The sequence below is a fragment of the Gopherus flavomarginatus genome, chromosome 1, assembly GCF_025201925.1.
Source record: "Gopherus flavomarginatus isolate rGopFla2 chromosome 1, rGopFla2.mat.asm, whole genome shotgun sequence".
NCBI classification, from domain to species: domain Eukaryota; kingdom Metazoa; phylum Chordata; order Testudines; family Testudinidae; genus Gopherus; species Gopherus flavomarginatus.
The window spans coordinates 213,946,950-213,968,825 of NC_066617.1; the positions used below are offsets into that span (position 1 = coordinate 213,946,950).

The window sequence follows — 21,876 nt, forward strand, 5'->3', positions numbered from 1 at the left end:
GCATAATTGTTTAAACAAATAAATAAATAAATAAGGCTCAAGAGTGTGAGAATCGGTCCTGGATTGTTATGCAACTTTTCTGATTATTTTAGCTGGAACTATCGTGCAACTCATTATAAATGCACAAAAGCCCCTGAAGATCTTCAGTACTATTTTTGCATTTAAAAAAAATCCAAAGTTATTACAGAATTATCTGATTGCTCTAGTGTGTTGTTTCAAATCTCCCACTCTGAAATACCAGTGGTACTTTTCTTTTGACCATTCAGAAGTTCATGTTGCAGAATGTGAGATGGGGGAGAACTGGGAGGGTTAATATGAGAAAGCAAATTGCTGGTTTGAGATGTACTGAGCAACAGTGTGGGCATGTGCAAGATTGGGCTTGTTTTTCCTCATTGAGATGGAAGACATAGGGGAGTTAAACCAAGAAAGGTTAGGGTTCAGATATTTAGTCTCATTATTATGCTCTTGTGCTGTATTTCCTTTTAAGTTTTGTTTACTTTTTATGGCCCAGATCCTGCAATTCGATCTGTGTGGCATAATTCATCCAGGTGGACTCCATTGCAAAGTCAGAGTCATGCGTTAATGTTTTGAATACTTGCTAAAACTGTCACTGTCTGTGAGCCACTAACACTCAGCGCTGGCACTTCCATTTAGGCGGCCTAGGCAATCGCCTAGGGCACCAGGATTATTGGGGCGGCATTTTGTCAGGGGGGCGGCAGGCAGCTCCGGTGGACCTGCCGCAGTCATTCCTGTGGAGGGCCCCCTGGTCCTGTGGCTCCAGTGGAGCTGCCGCAGGCATTCCTGCGGACGGTCCGCTGCTCCCGCAGCTCCGGTGGACCTCACGCAGGCACGGCTGCGGCAGCTCCACCGGAGCCGCGGGACCAGCGTGCGGGGCGGCGAAATGCCCGTGCGCCTAGGGCGCTAAAAACACTAGCACTGGTCCTGCTAACACTCACTCTAAAAAACAAGTAATAACAGTGGACATTAATGCAATGTAGGGTCCTACTCACCTGGATCTATTGTGCTGCATGAGAGGGAAGGGAATATATACAGAAATTGTGGTATGATGTGTCTTAGCAGCCTAGGTTTTCATGTGCATACTTCATATTTCCCATTCATTTTTTCTTTTACAAAAGATTTATTTGCATAAAGAATAGCCCTTTTGACCTTTTTATCCTGCTTTGTTTCATTTTTACAAACACCTGATGCACAAACATCTGTAAATAACTGTCTTTTTTCCTCATGTTTTTTCTTGAATTGTCATCTTTGCTTTTCTTTTCATTTTCCTGCACTCGTATTCATTTTATATAGCTGCCAAAATGGTGCAGAAAATTGCCTGTAAGTACCCGCTAGGACCTGATAAGATGCAATCCTGATTATTTTAATTAGATTTAGAACGTAGACATCCTTGTTCTCACTCAACATTACTTTTGCCATTAGAATAAAAGTATGAAGTAATAAAGACCTCAAACATATATGCTAAAGCTCATTCAAACGGAAGCTCATTCACTTGCAAAAAGAAAAAGGATCGCTTCAAAACCAAGTGAACCCAGAGACTTTTATTCCTACTCTAGGAAATGCACATTATGACGTGGTGGCTGACACGTTTCAAACAGCCTTATCCTGCAATGCACAGTTGAGCCATTTTAACCAACAGTAGAATGCATGTACAATATCTCCAGTTTACAGGGATCCCACTGTAACTGAGTAAAGACACAAAATACAGTGCCTTTCTGGGTAAATATTGCATGGTTCTCCTGGTTTTTTGAGGCACAAAACCAAGTGCTTGATATCTTCAACCACAAAACATGTAATAATCCCCAGAAATGCATGGCCTGAAATGTCTTACTGCCTGGCACAATTGAAAATACAAAATTTAGAGATTTCAAATGTCCTAGCAGATCTCTAGTTTTAACATTTTAATTTTAAAACAAAAAATGATATCCCTTCTGGTTGCCAAGCTAATCTTCACAATGTAAAGAGAGGTCTTAATGGGATGTTAGCTTTGAAGCCTGATTATGGTCACTTACATGCTAAGTGACATAAATCCTTTAACTGCTAATCACCTTATCAGAAACATTTAGCCAAAGCTGTTATCCAGTGTGGCTAGATATATATCTTGCATTCTGATATTCAGTTTTTTTTAAAGGACGTGCACAAATAATGCTGTAAATCTGGAATATGCAGATAGGTGATAATTCTGTCGTATATTCAAATTAGAGGTGGGACCAAACAAAAAACCTTGATCTGGCTCCTCCTCTCCAAACTTTGAGGAAGTTTGGACCCACTTCAGAACTTTGCAGCTCAGGCCAATCCTTAATTCAGTAAAGTAAAAGACTTACCTTACATTCTTAAGGACAATAGTAAAAGTACTACTCTGGCAATTCTGCATCAGTGCACATGCGCAGAATTCATGTTCCCTGCAGATTTCTTTGCTTCCCCACAGAAAAATTACTTCTGATGGGGAAGCAAAGGGAAGCCACAAAAGCAGTCATCCACCCCTCTCCAACAGTGCAGGCAGGTTGGTTCAGGCACCCAGAGCAGCCAGTAGAGATGTAAATCACCACCCAAGGGAGGGTGGGGGCTGTAGAGTCGTGCATGTGAGAGGGAGAGAGACACTCTGTCCCTCTCACTTGCTATTGCAGCACGCTTGGCATGGAGGGGCAGGGTTTTGGGGTGTTTCTGAGGAGATAAGTGTGGGACAGGCTCTGTCCTCTCAGGCAGAGCAGAATGTAGCAGCCTGCCTACTTAGTGAATTGTTCCCATTCTCTTTGTGAATTCCCTCAGGAGTATAAAACAGGTGTAAATGTTTTAAAGCTCCTTTACGTTGCCAGAGTGGTGTAAAGGACAGTATGGGCTTATAAATGCTTCTGGTGCGTCAGTGATTAAAACTGGTCTAAATTTTTGGACTGAAAGAAATTCCTATCAGAATGTGCTCCATGAACTGTTTGCTACTGACCTTTCTGGAGATGGTCAGTAGTCAATATAAATTGTGAGTTTGATTCCCCAGCCTTCATTTGCTGTTCAGTTGCCTATGATGTAACTGTTGACTTGTAACTAGAAATAAAGGGTCAAACCTAGTTACATTACTGTTAGGCATGGGGGTTTGGGGATTTCCTCCAATGCTCTCCACTCCAATTCTCCATCCATTATATTGTAGTTGAAATAAATTACCAAAATAATTGAAGCCAAAGTGATTATATTGCATTATTTTGACAAATGAAATATGCAGCATTTTACAGAATTTTATATCGTGTAAAATTTTTAATTATTTGCTGCAGAATTTTTTTTTTTTGGTGCAAAATTCCCCTAGTAGTAGGTAAAAGTAACATTTTGCATTTCCATGGGGGTAAATAGTGTAGGTCCCCCAAAATGCAATCTCCTTAGTTGTCTATAAAATATTATATAGGAGCAACAGTGACAGTTAAAGGCTATAATCTAAAAGACATTTTCTAAATACCCTCTTTGTTTTTGCAAAATCTAGGACGAGAGCCAAGTAGAAGTAAAGATTTGAGAACTGCTCTTCTCGTTCTTTTCCTGTCTTCCTTTTTTGAAAGGAAATACCCACATGTTTTACAGATTCCCTGCAGATTTCTATTTTCTCTGCTAATTTACCATTATAAAATAGTGTAGATTAAAAAGTTTGTATCCATACATTTACTGAGTATTACTGATACAGGCATGAAACTGATTGTGAAAACCTACATTTACGTCCCAAGTTCTAAAACCTTTTATATTATAACATACAGTATTAATGCAGTGGCTTCAGGTTTATACTCATTTGAAATATACAGTGTTCAGTACTGTGTGTTTTTAAAACATTGGGGTTACAGACATAAAATGTACCTTTTTAATTAGATATCTTGAAAGTGCTAAAAATGTAGCACTTATACAAATATAATTTTTCACTTTGTAGATTAATTTAAACACAAAGAGATCAAATCCTCTGCTGGTAGAAATCATTGAAGCTCTGTTGAAGTCAGCTGAGCTATGATAATTTACGATAGCTGAGGAGTTTGCTGTGGTTGCTGCATTATTGTAGATGTCCCAGTGGTGTATTTAGCACAATCTAAAGTCTCTCTTTATCAGTAATTGACTTGAGAATAGCATAGGACAAATCTGCACATATTGTTTTTCACATGTGCTTGTTTGGCTGCATAATACTCCTTAAAAGGACATTCCCTGTACACGTTTGTGTGTGGAGCACTTGGCTATATTTATGTTTGAATGTAGTGTTCAAATATGGAGAGAGAGTGTCACCTTCTGTTGACTAGTGGGGATTGTACAGTTGTTGGAAGCTGCTGCTTTTCTGAAGCGATTCAGTCAGGATTTAGAGCTGTACTCAAGGAAATGGTTAGTTTCATGGTATAGGAAAGGAAAAGTGCCTCATCCCAGTTTCCTGCCAGTGAATGCTGATTTTTCACATGCCCCAAAAGGTGCAGCTTCCACATCTTTTTTTTATTCAGTGCAATCCCAGATACTTGGTCAGTTGAGGAAAGGGAACCCAGTTGACCTCTTCATATGAAGACTATGGAAATCAAATCGCGGCCCAAATAATTTCAAGTAATAAAACCACTCAACGCTGCTCTGTGCTTTATAGCACTGGAGTGCTGGGCTGCATCTATTGGTACACTAGAGAACTGAACTGGTGGGATCACACCAGGGTAGGTATTAACAATGCAGTGTGCCCACACTGGCCATAGTGTTTTGGGAGTAGTTTTGCCCCATTTCCATATTGCACTGTGCAATGACATTTCATTTGCACTGCCTCCTGGGTACCTATCCCACAGTTCCTAGAAGCAATGGCTTGTGGGACATTTCAGGTGTTCTTCTGGTATCCTGAGGAGATTGTGAGAAGAGAGATTAAACTCCCATAGTTCATTCTCACCACAGAACCGAGGCAACAGGCCCCCCAGGTTGAGGCGGGGCGTGAGTCGTCCATACTACAAGCCTCCTGCAACCCTGCTCCATTTGGAAGCCCAGACTCAATCAGTGAATCCCAGAATGTGAGCGGTGCTGGCCTTGGAGGAGCATGGCAGGAGCACCCACAAAATATGATTCTAAAGGCCATATATGATAACCTGGTCTCAATTTAGGGCAGGTTCCCGACACAACTCCCAGAAGAGGTGGCGGTGGTAAAACTGGTGCAGCTATTTTTGGTGGGCTTGAATTGCACCAGTAGAGTTTGGAATTAGAATAGTCTCAGATACACCATAAGATGTTAGAAGAGGGTTATAGTAAAAGAGAAATTAGAAAGCAATAGAGTGAGAATTTCCTTAGACTGTCCACAGTAAATATTTATTAAAATAAAAGGAAGTGAAACTTGAAGACTGATGCTGAGTAGTAATAGATATTACAGAAATTGCCTGAAAACAGATGATACTTGAAAACACATCCTCTCGTGTTTCCAGTATCGATGTCTGGATAGATGCCAAACAGCTTGTATTTGTGAACTGGGTATGTTTTCATTCATGAACTGGCACTCTTTCCATGTTTGTACTGGTTCTTTCTTCTATTTTTTTAATCCTCATGCTTATCCCCTGTCTGTTTAACCCTTCCCACAAATTAGATAAGTGTCCTGATGTGTCTTGAGTAACCTCTGTTGAGAATTGTGATTTTGTGTAAAGTTACAAGGGAGAAGCAAGTTACAGTTTCTTCCTTGTAACATGCATGGAATTTGACATTATGTAGGGGGCATAAGTCATTCATGAATCCTTAGATTAGGTTTTATTTTTGCTGTTTCCTTCTCTGTAATCAACAAACAGAAAACTGAACAAAAGAATCCAATTTATCTCTCTTGCTTTCTTTTCCAATCATTGTGCAGGATGAATCTCTTCAGCGCCTGCAAAAGGAATCTGAAATCTTACAGAGAACATATGCACACTACTTTGATCTAACAATTATCAACAATGAGATTGATGAAACAATCAGGCATCTGGAGGAAGCCATTGAGCTTGTTTGTACAGCATCACAGTGGGTTCCAGTCTCCTGGGTCTATTAGACCTTTCACCAGATAACTGAAGAATTTTATCAATACTGGGAACCACATCATACATGGAAAACCTCTTTGTTACTGACCTTGTGTCAACAGATCTCGGCCCCTAGAGACTACCTAGATGTAGTGTGACCTAAATTTATAATTATTGTCATGTCCTAATAGATAGGAGGAGAAAAAAAATTAAACACTAATTTAAAGAGACAGTATCTTTTTTTAATCTGTTCTCCTAAACTTTAATAAAATGTATGTTTCAATATATGTATTATTCAATCCTTTGGAATGTTATATTTTTGGAAATCATAGCTTATTATTTCAAAGGCCCCTAAAAACTGCACAAAATAGATGCTGCTTTCTATAATCTATTTTAATAATAATAATAAATGATTCTGTTACCTTAACTTGGGGGTGGAACACTACATACTATTTAGAGTCTGATTTTATGGATTGGGATACCTTGCTTTCCTTTATTTATTTTAAATAATTAGTCTAGTGATTACAAAACAAATTCATGAATTTTAAAGGCCTTTCTTTGCTTTTTTTCCCCTAGACTAGTATTTTTAAGTACTTTTATGTAACATCCAGATAATGTGATACTGTCTCTTTGAAGAACTCTGTAAACCTTTTAGAGATTTGAAATTGGGTCTTGACTCTTAATGCATGTGGACAGTCGCAAGCGTTCATGCCGTTGGTGTATCTGTGTTGAAAAAAAACCTGTAATCTACAGCAAAATACATTCCGTTCATGGGAAAACATACCCAAGGGGATAAAATAAAATATTATTATGACTAAGTTGTAAACCTATGCACATCCCTTGCATTTTGGGCAACTTTATAAAAAAAACCTGATTTTTATTAATAATAATCATGTAGTGAAACGTGTTTGTAATTTTGTCTCAATTTAATTTGTTGTAAGGTGGGTGGGGGAAATTACTGGTTTCACCATTTCAGATCTGTGTTGTCTGAGAGTATTAACGTTTTAATTAAGTTTAAGCAAAGAAATGCTGATTTTTAATATGTATGTAATTGTTTAAAAACTGCACACATTTTAAGAGAAAATACTGTGCAATGAAGAAACCAGTTTAGGCAATGCGATAAACTGGCTATTCCAAAAGACTCATCTACAACAGCCCTGTAAATTCCTTAAAAATGGTAACTGACTCTACAGTCTGACCAATTTTTTTTATTTTAAATATACTTCCTTTTATGTGTTCAACAATTAAATGCCTTTGGGTCCTTCATTTCATCATAGATTTCTTCAAGTTATTCTGAAAACAGTCAGCTCACTCAGATTTTTAAGAAACCTTTCGTGACCATGTTTGTTACTCAAAGGCTCTGATGTGAATACAAGTCTATCATGGGGTTTTGCTGAGTACATAAACACAGCTTGACCAACTTCTGAACTAAAGCTGGGTCGGTGACCTACGGCACATGTGCCAAAGGTGCCAAGTGAGCCAAGTTTGCCTGGCACGCAGCTGCCAGCCCCGCTCAGCCTGCTGCCGGCTGAGTGAACAGCACCCCAGGCCAGCAGAAGGCTGAGCGGGGCCAGCATCTGGGACCCCAAACCGGAGGCTCCTCCCTCACCTTGCTCGGGTTCTGCGGCTCCTGGAAGTGTGAGCCGCCGCTGCTGCCCCTCCCGCAGCTCCCCTACTCCCGCTGCCTCAGCAGTCTGCGGGAGAGGGGCTGTGCGCGCAGCAGCCCAGCAGCGTGTTTTGCTTCCACGTGGAGCCAGCGTCTGACCAGCCTGGGCCTGGTAAGGGGAGTCCCAGGGGGCAGGCAGGGAGCAGGGGGAGGGTTGGATGGGTCAGGAGTTCCAGGGTCCTGTCAGGGGGCAGGGTGTGGATAAGGGTGGGGCAGTCGGGACAGGTAGGGGGTAGGGTCCTAGGGGGGCAGTTAGGGTGGGGGGGGTCTCAGGAGGGGGTAGTCGGGACAAGGAGCGCGGGGTTTGGCGGAAGTGGGAAGGAGTGGATGGGGGCAGGGCTAGGGCAGAGCTGTCCCCTCTTTTTTGATGGTTGAAATATGGTAATCCTAGGCGAGGGGGGAGCCGGGGGGTGCATGGGACTGGTGCCCACATACATCCACTGCAGCCTGCAGGAGCCCCCAGGGGGGCGCCGGGCCACAGCCTGGGCAGGAGGGGGGCGCGGGGGTGTGGCTGCTCCCCGCTAGCAGCACCGCCGCCTTTGCAGGGCTGCTTCCCCCCGCACCACACCGGCTCCTCCATGGCTGGGGCTCACTGCTACTGCAAGCGGGACGCTCCGGCTCTCCGGAGCCTCCGGAAGGCAGCTCCTCCCTGGCAGGCTGCTGCAGCAGCCTAAGCCCAGCAAAGCCAGTGAGTCGACTTGGGGCAGGGGCCACCTGGGTGGGGAGGGGAGGACTCGCAGTGGGGCTGTGCACCCTCCAGGGGAGTTCAGGGAGGGGGGAACCTGGTCTGAGGAGCAGCCCCTGGGCACGGCTGGCCTCTGGGTAGGCTGGCCCCTGGGATCTATAAAGGCTCTTTGGGATTTTCCCTTCAATGAACCGATGTGCAAGTGTCGGGGGGGCACAAGATGGAAGGGTCACCTGGGGCACAAAATATTCTTGCACCGGCCCTGCCCCAGGGAGTGCGTGCACCCCAGGTTAAGAACCACAGCACTAAACTGATAAGTTCTACATTTTAATTTAATTTTAAATGAAGTTTCTTAAACATTTTAAAAAACTTGTTTACATACAACAATAGTTTATAGACTTATAGAGACCGTCTAAAAACGTTAAACTGTATTGCTGGCATGCGAAACCTTAAATTAGAGTTAATAAATGAAAACTCGGCACACCACTTCTGAAAGGTTGCCAACTCCTGAACTAGAGCAAAGCCCAAGAAAGCAAATTTGGCCATGTATTCACTTCAGAGCTCTCTGATTTCTGTTTCCTCATCTCATGCCCCTTGGCACAGGTGATTTACATTTCCTCTTAATGCAGCTGAGCTAAATTGAGCATCATCACCACAATTCATGACATAATAATCTACCTGGTCACAGCTGACAGACGTATGATGATCCAGAGTCTGATTTCTCTTAAGAACTCAGTTGTCTGTTTTATTGTATAACATGAACTTTAGCTTGTGTGCTAAATTATAACATGGCAATGAAAGAGTTATCCTCAAAGTTAAAATGTGATTGACGTGCAGATTGTTTCAACTGCTTGGGAACACTGGGTATAATCACAGTATGTTCTGACTGTAAAACCTCTTCTCAAGAGACTAAAAGCTTTTAAAGCACATAGGTCGATATTGTCCTTCCTCCTGCCCCCTGCAACACAGACCATGCTCTTTCTGCTCTTTTCTCCTTGTAAAGTCCTTAGACAGCCACAGAGTATCTTAGGACCCACCAACACTTGAGATACAGCCAGATCAGCCAGGTTGCAACATGGCTATTCTGTGAACCAGTCACAACACAGTTCCAGTCTGTAATGTAGATGGAAACTTGATCCAAGGCTTTACCTCAGTTAAAGGACCCATCTACAATATACACTAGAATTGTGTTATGACCAGGTCACAAAACAAACATCTTGTAATTGAGTCCTTTGACTTAGTTATATTTGTAATGTTCGTATACAGGCTGTTGGAAATCTGCTAATAAAAAGGTTCTTACGGACCCTCACCTGTATAGCCCCAACAAAAGCGTGACATCGATTGTTTAACACGGGATAGCAAAAAGTGTATTAAATTGTTGGAACTTGTTCATCCACTCTGGCCTTAGCATTTCCAGAATGTTGAAAAAAATGACTGTAACCCTGGTAATAAGTGAAAATCCAGAAACAATTGTCAGCATCCACTAGTACTGTACTATTGTAATTATGGTTGCATTTGAGCAGGCATTCTTGCAGACCAGCTCGTCATATGGGGCACTAGCCACAGCTCAGCTCAGTGCTAGGTCAGTACACTCTCAAACTACCTCTTTTCCTGATCAAGCACAAAGATGAGCAGACTAAACAAAATGCAGCAAGGAAGAATTCCTGTTCTTAGAAACACAGCTGTCATCTGTGGTAAGCATCTATATCTCTGACTTCATTGACACCTACTTAATCTTAAATTTTTGTAAAGTTAAACAAGTCTTTGTAAGGTAACTTGGATGCTACTTAGTCCATAATCCACCAGAAAGAAAATTTGACTATGCAGGGCATTCTGATTCTGTCAATTTGAATTACTTGGAGATTCTGAACAACCAGCCTCCTAAACAGAGATGTCTGCTACCTTACATATTATTAATAAGCAGTGATTTAATGTAATTGACTTGGGGGGAAAGTGGAGTCCCTCATTTAGGTAATGCTATACAGTAGTCTCTGTCTCAGTAAACAGATCTTTTGGATAGATTTGTTTCTTGATGCTATATGTCTAACCAAGATCAGCCTGCCTCTAAGGAATTCTGGGCCAGATCTAGATGCCTTGTCTACTCCATTTATGCCACTCCCATGGCAGACAGAGCAGAAGGCTGCCATAGCTCCCCAGCTGAGGGTTTCCCTGGTATGGGGAAGACTAACAGGTATAGAACTAATGGTGAGGGGATCCAGCTCATTGTGTTTCAGCTATCCGCAGCTGGAGGATGGCCCCTGACATTATGTCTACACTGGCAGTTGGCAGGAGGGAACTGCAGCAGTGAGTCTCAGAGCCTGAAGTTTACAGACTTGGGCTCCTGCTACAACACTAAAAATAGCCAAGTAAATGTTCCCACTTGAGCTCTAAAACTCTGGGTGGCGGTGGATTCAGAGAAAGAAATCCACCCCTTCCCCCCTAGTCTCAGAGCCCCAGCCCTAGCAGGAATGTCTACGTGGCTATTTTTAGGGCTGTAGCATGAGCCTGAATTTCACTGCCCCACAGGTTTTTTTGCAAAGTAGACATACCCTTAGAGGATGTAGCCAGGCACCATAACTTAAAGCAGAAATTAGGCTGCTCTAAATTATGCTGGGACTGACTCAGACGTGGCCCTGGAATAAGAGAGTTGTACCAGTCTTCCTTTCGCTCCAGGTCTTTATAATTTTTTAAGTCGCTTGTGCACTGGGGTTCTTAGCATTAGACAGTTTGTTAAGTAAATTTGATCCTTCCAGTATGCTGCAACTTCCATCTGCCTCATGCCTGTGGACTTAGAAATTGTAGGATTCTCTATTAAATTTTTTTTAACATTTCCATTTCCTTCATAAAAAGAACCCTTGTTGTTTTATGTTTCAAGGTGAAAAGATTATTGAATTGTAGCAGTAGCCAGTTAGGAAGTTGTGGCAACTATACGCATGCAGCTTTTTAATAGCAGAAGGACGTCTCCTGTTCCCTTTCCTTCTAGATTAAGTCCTTGGACATTGGTTGGTTTTTTTGGTCAAGAAATATTCATTGTCATATTCTCTTAACTTCAGAGATCAGTAGCGACCTTGCACATTTAGCAGTATATTTTAACCTAGGTGATTTTAAAGATTTGCTCCATTTTAATGCTTCTCAGATATATTTTGTCATTATTAAAAATGAAAGGCGTGTCCTCAACTTTCACCTTGAATATGGCTACTAAAAATCACAAGAGGAAAAATACTTAAATATGCAGGCTATAACTTATTTATTTTTCATTGTTTGCTCAAAGAAAACTGAAAACCACCTTACTGGAAGCTGAATATTAGGAAAAGCTGCTGAACATAAAGTTGACCTTTCAAAATGTAATAAAAATATCCAGTCCAAGTACTTTGTGGTCTTGTTCTACTCTACTAAGAGTAGGCCCAGATGCCCTTATTTAAGGCTGTTAAAACCTGGATCTAAGTAGTAACATGTCTGATATACAAGTTTTTCTAGAGGATGCAGGAAACTTACAAAACCTTTCTAATGAATTAAGATGAATTTGAAGTAAAATATACTGCAACTCTGCTGCTCACAAAATATTTTCTTCGGTCCAGCCAAGCAGGCATAATGGGTCTTGTATGTGTGTGGTTCTGCAGTGTGGAATCGGTAGTGGGCTTGGCTAATGAGTGAGCGTGAGCCAGGATATGGGGACATGTAGTGTAGACATACCCTGAGGGTTGCTTCACATAATAGCACCAGGACCCCAGGATAGTGGGCACATTAGATTAACTAAGGGAGAGCATATTTTTCCCAATATTATATAGAAATATTCCAAGCAGGTTACAAACATAATTCTTGCTATTTTTTCTTCTGGCCTTCAGTTAAGTACTATTAGTACACCTGGCAACAATGTTTGCTTTCTGTTCTTACAAGAATTGGATACAGCCATCTACTCCAATCCTTTGTAAGAGGAGTAGAGTGCTGAGACAAGGAAAGAAGTTTGTAAATTCTGATGACCTAGCTTTGGTGTTAAAGGCTTTTCTAGCTCATTTCCCAAGCCTGTACATTACAGAGAATTTTAGTTCTTACTGTGGAAAGATGTTTCTTTTAGCAGTAACCTCAGCCAGGCATGCTGGGGAGTTACTAGCATTAATCGCAAATAGCCTTTTCTTGGTTTTATGAAATGTAGTTTTCTTAATCCTCTAGTTGCAGACAGAAATAAGATTTTTGTTCCCTGTCCATATCTATTACTGGCCACTGATATAGGGAAACCAATGCCATGGCAGTAAGGGTCTGTATTTTGGCAGTGCTGATATAGGTGCTGTCGCACCCCTTGGCTTGAAGTGGTTTCCATCATATTCAGGGTTTACAGTTTGGTTTGGTGGGTCTCAGCATCCCCACTATACAAACTGTTCCAGGCCCCATGAGTGCTCAGCTGCCACAATTCCAACTGCAGTCACTGGGAGTGTAGGTGCTCAGCACCCCTTAAATGTGATGTCCTCTTTCTTTAAAGTTGTCTTTCTTTTGGAGATGAGATAGAATGAAAAGTTCTTTGTCAGATGAGATCCACCAGATACGCTAGCTGAGTCCAGAGGGTGTATTCACCTTGAACCAATGGTTAGTATTGTTCAAGAGATTGATCTAGGTGCATCATCTCATGGAACATTGTCATAATGGTTTGTGTTTGGTATTAGCAAAGTATGGCAGTTGCAAAGTTAACATGTCCCTGGCAAGTAACCATCACTCATTTTCTCACCTGTGCAGAGGAGATAAGCCAAAGGAAATGAAGGAGCTGGTTTGTGTTTAAGTCTAACTCACTTAACTTCAGACTGAAGTAGCCTTCACTTGTACTGCTTTTAATTAAATAGTCCAGGATAGTGAGGTGAGAGTCTCTTAAGCGGGAGGGGAAGACATGTTCTCTGTGTGGCAGGAGCTAATTGAGTATGTCTGCACTGGAAAAAAAAAAAGGTGTGTTCTTAAGAGAGCTAAACCATGTTTACTAACTCAAGTTAAAATAGTGAAGATGCGGCAACTCGGCTGTTAACTCTAGTTAGCCGATCAAGTTAAAGCTTACAGGGGAGACTGGGGTTGAACCTGAGCTGTTAACCCAAACTAAAAGCTGAGTTGCTGTGTCTTCACTGCTATTTTAATACTTTAGCCACCACAGGCTATTTAACCCAAGTTAAGAACACACCTTTTTTTTTGTTTGTTTTTTGCAGTGAAGATGCACCCTTAGAGCCAGGGGTGCCACCACAGGGAGTGCCCACACTTTTTTAAAAGATACACAATTTTAGGGATTTGTGTTTTAAATTATCTTCTAAAAGTTCACCTGTGACTAAGACAGGTGTGGATTGTTTTTTGGGTGTGGGAGGGGAAAAATTGACATACTGAAGTAGCACAATTACCTGATGCTAATACCAGGACATCCTGTTTGTCTAATTGTGGTGTGGAAACATCACAGTTGCAAACCTGATTCTGGGATTTGTTTTTCATAAAATGCTGCCATCCTTTTTCCCCCTCTATTACTGCCTTTTTATAAAAAAAGGGTTTTGGAAGTATTGTCTCCATGATAAGAGGGAGAGTTGGGGATATTGTAAATTGCACCATATCCACTTTAAGAAGTAGAGCAGTGTGTTAGTGTGCAATGACACTGGTGTGTGGAGGTTGTCCTTTACCACCAGAACTATGGAGGATTTTGAAAGCTTCAGATTCTTCGTAAACTTTTTCTCCTAAATGTGTATCTATTTATGTGCCTTTGAATACCTGAGCTTGTGGCTGTTCCTCTGCCCGCTTGCCAGAATAAGTATAAAACTGATGTAAGGACTAAGTGTGTGAAGCATAAGTAAATGAGTCGATGAAGCACTCTGTGAAATTATCCTTGCATGGAGGAGATTAGAGAAACTCTATATTATTTATAGACTGAACATAGGATTCTGTGCTGTTGGAAACCTTAGAAATGGGCTTTTGTCATTTCAGAGTTGGAGAAAATAATTCATAAATACAGTGCATAAAAGATGGAAAGGGCGTTTGTCTAATCGGCTAGCTCACAGATAATTCAGTTATGAGATGATCCTTAAAATGGTATGTAAATAAGTTGTGGTTTTGTTTTTGTTTTGTTTTGTTTTGTTTTGTTTTTTTCTCTTTCCACTCCAGATGTAAGCTGATGTCTAATTCAAGCACACTGGGTATTTCCTAGGACTCACCTGGAGGAAGAAAGGAGAGATATCATCCTCATTACCTCTCCTGCTGCCAAATCATAGTTCCTTGTTCATTACCGCTGTAGAAGAGTGTCTGTCACCCTTTTAGTGCTGAGTTCCGTTTCTGCAGGGTTTTAATACATCTGCCAAATCACAACCTGATGTGACAATCTGGGGGTTCCTCTGTTCTGGAATAGTTAATTTTATTTTTACAATATATAAACTAATGTAGCCTTAATTATGCTGATTTCTGAAGGACAACAGCAGTGTTCCAGCTCTCCTGTACATTATTGTATGCTACACAGTGAACTCAGTGATTTTTTTTTTTAATGTTGTTTTTGCAGACACCTACGGCAGCCTGGTCTTAACCCACTGAAGCAAATGGAAAGACTCCCATTGTCTTCAATAGGCTTTGGATCAGGCCCTTAATCCTGTGTTTGTATTGGTGCCTATTCACATTTTTATTTACTTATTTTTCTGATTGCTCAGGCTGCTAGTTTGAAAAATGGCTTCTGTGGAAGTGCAGTAATTCACCTTTCATAGTTTTTTATTCCAGCTGTGCATCCCATTTTTGCCATAGTTTGAGTGCTTTACAAATCTTGACATTGCATGGAATTTGCGTACTTAGATTTACCTCAGGCGGGATCTTTCAGAATTGTCAAGTGGATCAAATCCTTCTCACCAGATACACACAAGCTGCAGTGGGACTCCAGATATGAGTCAGGCCTGAAGGATTTAGTGCATGGCGTCACTACTTATTAGAGTGTTACATGGTAATAAATGAAGATATTCCACATGCCACCATGCATTCTATTCTTGCTGCTGACAATCCCAGCAAATGAAGCTAAGTGTACTAGTTGTGATTTGTTATATGTCAAAATCATGCTTAGCTCTGCTCAAAACACAGAAGAATTAAGTCCTTATCCCAAGGAAATTACAATCTTATGGCCTGCTTCTGAAAATCCAGGTTCATGTGAGCAGCCCTATTGAAGGAACTACTTGCATAAGTAAAGACTATTAATGCAGGTGAGGATTTTCAGGATCTGGCCCTAAATATGTAATAATCTGTCAAATATTGTGTAATGGCCTGGCAAAAAAGTAAAGGTATTACTGCACCAAAAAAAAATTAGTTAAAATAAAATTAAGCATCTGCCTAGGTAAGGCACAACCTTAGTGATTATAGTTGTGTTCTGTGACTCAACCCAGAGAGCCAGGGAGTGTTTAGGCTCCTGCTTTAACTCTGAATTTCCTTGCCTTTAATGGTTTGACAGTCCCTGAACCTTACGTAAACAGTCTGCAGTGTCTGGTGGAGATGTCTCACATTCACTCCCTGCCAGAGTTGGACTGATAAAGTGTGTCTGATATATTGGTATTAATCCAAACAACAGAAACTTGGGCTGCCTGTGGAGAACAGAAAGTGTGCAGTGGTTCTGCTGACAAAGCACTGGTCAGGAGACCTGGGCTCTGTACTTGGCTCTCCCACTGACCTGCTGTGGTGAACCTGGGTAAGTCACATCACCCTTCTGTGCCGCTGTTTCCTCTCTCATCTATTGTCTGTCTTGTCTATTTAAATCTAAGCTTTTTGGGTCACGGTCTGTCCCTCACTATGTGTTTGTACATCTCCTAGCACAATGGGGCCCTGATCACAATTGGGACCACTAGATGCTACAGGAATACAAATAATACTTCTGCTGATTAAAATTGCCCGCTAAGCTGAATGACCCTGAAGATTGGCCTCCGGGTGAAATTCTGAAGGGTGGGAGGTGATATAGGGAATATTATATATTATTTCTCTAACAGTAACATCTTGAGGCTCTGATCAGGATTGAATTAGGTGCTGCACAAACACAGAGGGAGACATGGTCCCTGCCCGGAAGAGCTAGCAGTCTAAAGGAAGTGTGGAACACTACACCAGTCTGCTTGCAATAATCGGTGTGTGTCTCAATTTGAATTGATATAAATTTTGAGGTTTTTTAAAACAATTTTGCCTTCCTCGTGTTGTAACAACGACTTCAGAGTTTTTCTTTCTAGTATTGCTAGTGTTCTCTTTTCAGACTTGTCTTCATATTAACTGCATAATCCTCCTTCCAATACATTGTGTGACAAAGTTCCTCCTCTGCCTTGGTGGGCCTGCGCTTTTTGGCGAATTTGCTCACCCCAGAGGTTCACGGCAGCCCTCAGTTTGGCCACTTCTGCTAGAGACTCAAACCTGCTGTTCACTCAGCTAACCTCATCACTGGTCAGCATGGCGGGAACAGAGAACAATCCCCACAGTCTCTGTGTCCCACCTAGTGGGTTGAGGACAGGCCAGATCCATTTACAAATTAGACCTTCCCTTCTGGTGTTTCTCACAGACCAGGTCAACTCCTCCTGTGTCTGATCAGGAGTTGGGGGGATGGGAGGAACCCAGGCCCGCCCTCTACACTGAGTTCCAGCCCAGGGCCATGTGGATAGCAGCTTTCTATGTGTCAGCTGCGTGACAGCTACAACTGCCTGGGCTACTTCCCCATGTCCTCCCCCCAGCACCTTCTTTATCCTCACCACAGGATCTTCCCCCTGAAGCCTGATCATGCTTGTACTCCTCAGTCTTCCAGCAGCATGCCTTCTCGCTCTCTGCTCCTTGCTCGCCCTCCGCTAAGTGATGAGAGGTCCTTTTTAAACCAGGTATCAAAAGAACATAAGAACGGCCGTACTGGGTCAGACCAAAGGTCCATCTAGCCCAGTATCCTGTCTTCTGACAGTGGCCAATGCCAGGTGTCACAGAGGGAGTGAACCTAACAGGTAATGATCAAGTGATCTCTCTCCTGCCATCCATCTCCACCCTCTGACAAACAGAGGCTAGGGACACTATTCCTTACTCATCCTGGCTAACAGCCATTAATGGACTTAACCTCCATGAATTTATCCAGTTCTCTTTTAAACCCTGTTATAGTCCTAGCCTTCACAACCTCCTCAGGCAAGGAGTTCCACAAGTTGTCTGTGCTCTATGTGAAGAGCTTCCTTTTATTTGTTATAAACCTGCTGCCCATTAATTTCATTTGGTGGCCCCTAGTTCTTGTATTGTGGGAACAAGTAAATCACTTTTCCTTATTTACTTGCTCCACATCACTCATAATTTTATATACCTCTATCATATCCCCCCTTAGTCTCCTGTTGTCCAAGCTGAAAAGTCCTAGCCTCTTTAATCTCTCCTCATATGGGACCCGTTCCAAACCCCTAATCATTTTAGTTGCCCTTCTCTGAACCTTTTCTAATGCCAGTATAGCTTTTTTGAGATGAGGAGACCGCATCTGTACGCAGTATTCAAGATGTGGGCGTACCATGGATTTATACAAGGGCAATAAGATACTCTCCGTCTTATTCTCTATACCCTTTTTAATGATTCCTAACATCCTGTTTGCTTTTTTGATCGCCGCTGCACACTGCATGGACGTCTTCAGAAAACTATCATGATGACTCCAAGATCTCTTTCCTGATTCATTGTAACTAAATTAGCCCCCATCATACTGTATGTATAGTTGGGGTTATTTTTCCCAATGTGCATTACTTTACATTTATCCACATTCAATTTAATTTGCCATTTTGTTGCCCAATCACTTAGTTTTGTGAGATCTTTTTTAAGTTCTTCACAGTCTGCTTTGGTCTTAACTATCTTGAGCAGTTTAATATCATCTGCAAACTTTGCCACCTCACTTTTTACCCCTTTCTCCAGATCATGTATGAATAAGTTGAATAGGATTGGTCCTAGGACTGACCCTTAGGGAACAGCACTAGTTACCCTCTCCATTCGGAGAATTTACATTTATTCCTATCCTTTGTTCACTGTCTTTTAACCAGTTCTCAGTCCATGAAAGGATCTTCCCTTTTATCCCATGACAACTTAATTTACATAAGAGCCTTCGGTGAGGGACCTTGTCAAAGGCTTTCTGGAAATCTAAGTACACTACGTCCACTGGATCCCCCTTGTCCACGTTTGTTGACCCCTTCAAAGAGCTCTAATAGATTATTAGTAAGACACAATTTGACTTTTGCCCAACAATTTATGTTCTTCTATGTGTATGACAATTTTATTCTTTACTATTGTTTCAGCTAATTTATCTGGTACTGACATTAGACTTACTGGTCTGTAATTGCCGGGATCACCTCTAGATCCCTTTTTAAATATTGGCGTTACATTAGCTATCTTCCAATCATTGAGTACAGAAGCCAATTTAAAGGACAGTTTACAAACCATAGTTAATAGTTCCGCAACTTCACATTTGAGTTCTTTCAGAACTTTTTAAAAGATGCCCTTTTAACTCTCACTGCTTCTTTTACATGGTTGTTAAGCCACGGTGGCTCTTTTTTAGTTCTTTTACTGTGTTTTTTATTTGGGGTGTACATTTAAGTTGGGCCTCCATTATGGTGTCTTTAAAAAGCGTTCAGGCAGCTTACAGGGATTTCACTTTAGTCATTTAGTCACTGTACCTTTTAATTTCTGTTTAACTAACTCCCTCATTTTTGCATAATTCTCCTTTTTGAAATTAAATGCCACAGTGTTGGGCTGTTGAGATGTTCTTCCCACCACAGGGATGTTAAATGTTGTTATATTATGGTCACTATTTCCAAGTGGTCCTGTTATAATTACCTCTTGTACCTGCTCCTGATTAGTCTGCCTGCCATAATTGATTCTAGTATGTTCTTAATTGGCTCCAGGTGTCTTAATTAGCCTGCCTGTCTTAATTGGTTCTAGCAGGTTCCTAATTGCTCTAGTGCAGCCCCCGCTCTGGTCACTCAGACTCAGGGAACAAAAAACTATTCATCCAGTGGCCAGTATATTTGCCCTCTACCAGATTCCTGTACCTCACTGGTCTGGGTCTGTCACAACTGGTTACTCATGAGACGTTTCTGACAAAGGCTGGGCCCCATTTTAGTGCCTGTGAAAATTATTTTTTCATCACAAAAAAGCAAAGCTCTGCACTTGCTGTCTTGAAAACATCCCGTTGGCTCTTGTTTGATTTTTGTCCATGAATATGAAAATGCTTGCTGCTCTAACATCACATCCTTGCAACATTTGTTTTTAAAGCTTAGTGCGCTAGTGCTAGTGGGGTGTAAACGCATCTAAAGCCTTATATCAGCTCTGCTTTTACTGCTTAAAACAGAAAAAAAATAGAAGGGGGGGCATCTACTGAAATCATTTTGGTTGCATCATATCCAAACTGAGCACTTAATTGCTATTTATTTAATGGTGCCCAGAGGTCTTGATCCAGGATCAAGGCTATGTTGACCAGTTCAGCCACAATAGTAGATGTGGTCTTTGTCCAAAAGAGTTTATAGCATGTAAGATTAGTACCTAATTTCTGAAAGACCCTTTTTCAAAAGGCCAACCTATTAAACCCCCCAAATTGTGGTTTATAATGAAAATGTCAACTCATCTAGACTATAACATGGCCGTCAGTACTGAGCAGCATGCTATTATGTGGGCAAGTGTCTGTGGTGTCCTACTGCATATTCTCAGCAGTCTAGTGATCCAGTCAGATGTAAGCCAACAGGTCAGACGTAATGGAGTGGTCATTTTTAGGCTATTAAGGAGAAGAAGAAGTAAAGTGTGTAAGGTAAAGGAGAAATGAATGAATAAAATACCAAAAGAAAAGAAAACCCTAGTATTTTAAACTATCAGGTACCCCAAGAATAATAAGCATGGAGAAACCCTGTAAATCTGAAAGGTAAGGCAAAGCCTAGTAAAGAATATTTTTGCTGTTTGGTCCTTACCCTGTGGCCAGGGTGTTTGGAGTTAAATTCTCCCGTCTGCCAGAGGACTTGCACAGGACATATGCATTAAGCATTCAAGATAAAGTTTCAGTGGGATTTAAGAGCTACATGGAGGGAAATTTCAGTCCCCAGTCATAGGCCATGAAAACAAATTACAGCCATCACCACTGACTGGTGCAAAGCACTTGCTGAATTCTTCCTGAAACAGGATTTTTTAAGCAGTGGAAAAGGTTTAAGTAATGCCCTCTGACATCTCCTCTATATGACGTTGGACTGTAAATACAAGTTTTGTCTCTCTTCCTTCTTTCTCAGACTGGGGCTTGAAAATTTGCACAAGTCTGATTTCATGGTTATTTGTTTAAAACTTTTCTTCATGGGAATGTTTGTGTTATTGCAAAGTCTTTACGTAAGGCTGGCGTTGGAGCTTAGTATCAACTCTTTAATAAGTCTGTATTTCATACAGTTACATGCACCTAATAAATATAATTGCTACAGACAAGAAGAAAACCCTGGCTAGGAACAGGCATTGGTCTGCTGCATTGTTTACCTCAGTGAGAATTTGAATGATGTTAGCCATTTAGATTGGATCCAAATACTTCACTACAGTTAGTTAGCTGATTAGATTTAGCTACATATTGCAGCACGGGTCCTCATTTATAAACAAGAGGTTCACCACACAGCTTAGGAAGTGAAAAGCCAAGGTGGCTTTTGTGCTCCCTTGATCCTGGGGTTGACATGTGCCAAGCTGGTTCTCTAGTGTAAGTCTCCTGAAGGCTTCTGGAAGTTACAATGACATGGCCAGATGCCATAGAAATCTGGGGTCAAAGGTTCGTGTCCATAATCAACATAGTTCCTCTTTTCTTCCCTACTCAGCCCCTTCTCTCACATAGTTTAATGGCTGCTACTATTAAAGACAAAGAGGAACATCAGCAAAAAAATATATAGTAGTATTTATTCACTTATTAAACTGAATTTGCCACTCACTTGTGCTGCCAAAAATCTTGCAGGAGCCTGCATACCTCACTGTGAGAGTCTGATGCTTTTCAGCTGACATGAATGTAAATACCTCTTGTAGCCAGCTTTAAGGATAGCAGTACACCTTGACTATGTGCACCAAGGAAGAGGAACATCTGGGCTCAGTGGAGGCCTTGAAAGGATCTCCTTGGAGAAGTTTTCTCCAGAAATGTATAGAATAAAGTAGAGCTGGGCTTGATCCCAATGTCCATATTGACGTTGGACATGTCTGAAATCCAGAACCAGATTTTGCAAATGGCATCTATCATTATAGTGGCCCAAGCCAACATCCCAGATCTCATCAACACCCAACACTGGGGTCATTTGCCATCTAACCAGGGACGCTGGAACAATTTGTATAGCGGGGGTGCTGAGAGCCATTGAACTGAACTGCAAACCCTGTTTATGATGGAAACCACTTCAAGCCAGTGGGTGCGTCAGCACCTATGCATCTAGAGCCAAATTTTGCAGCTTGAGCCCATCCCTAGAACACAGTCAAACTATTCAAACCAAAGACAAAACTCTATTTTTAATTTGCCTCCTACTCAACAGAAGTTATCATTTGAAAAACAGTCTTACTGTTACTAGGTGCCTCAGTGTAATACTCTGTATTTAAGATCATAGGGCCTT

At 41.5% G+C, this 21,876-nt stretch overlaps 1 protein-coding gene across 16 annotated transcripts in view; it reads left to right on the forward strand.

The window, feature by feature from the left end:
- Positions 1 to 7,240, forward strand: part of CASK (calcium/calmodulin dependent serine protein kinase) — a 410,527-nt gene extending 403,287 nt beyond the window's left edge. For all 16 annotated transcript variants that reach the window (XM_050936496.1, XM_050936500.1, XM_050936495.1 and 13 more), the window contains one exon: positions 5,825 to 7,240. In XM_050936496.1, coding sequence (XP_050792453.1) covers positions 5,825 to 6,001 — 177 coding nt within the window. In that variant the 3' untranslated portion in view covers positions 6,002 to 7,240. The remainder of the gene's footprint in view (positions 1 to 5,824) is intronic.
- Positions 7,241 to 21,876: the final 14,636 nt, after the last annotated feature.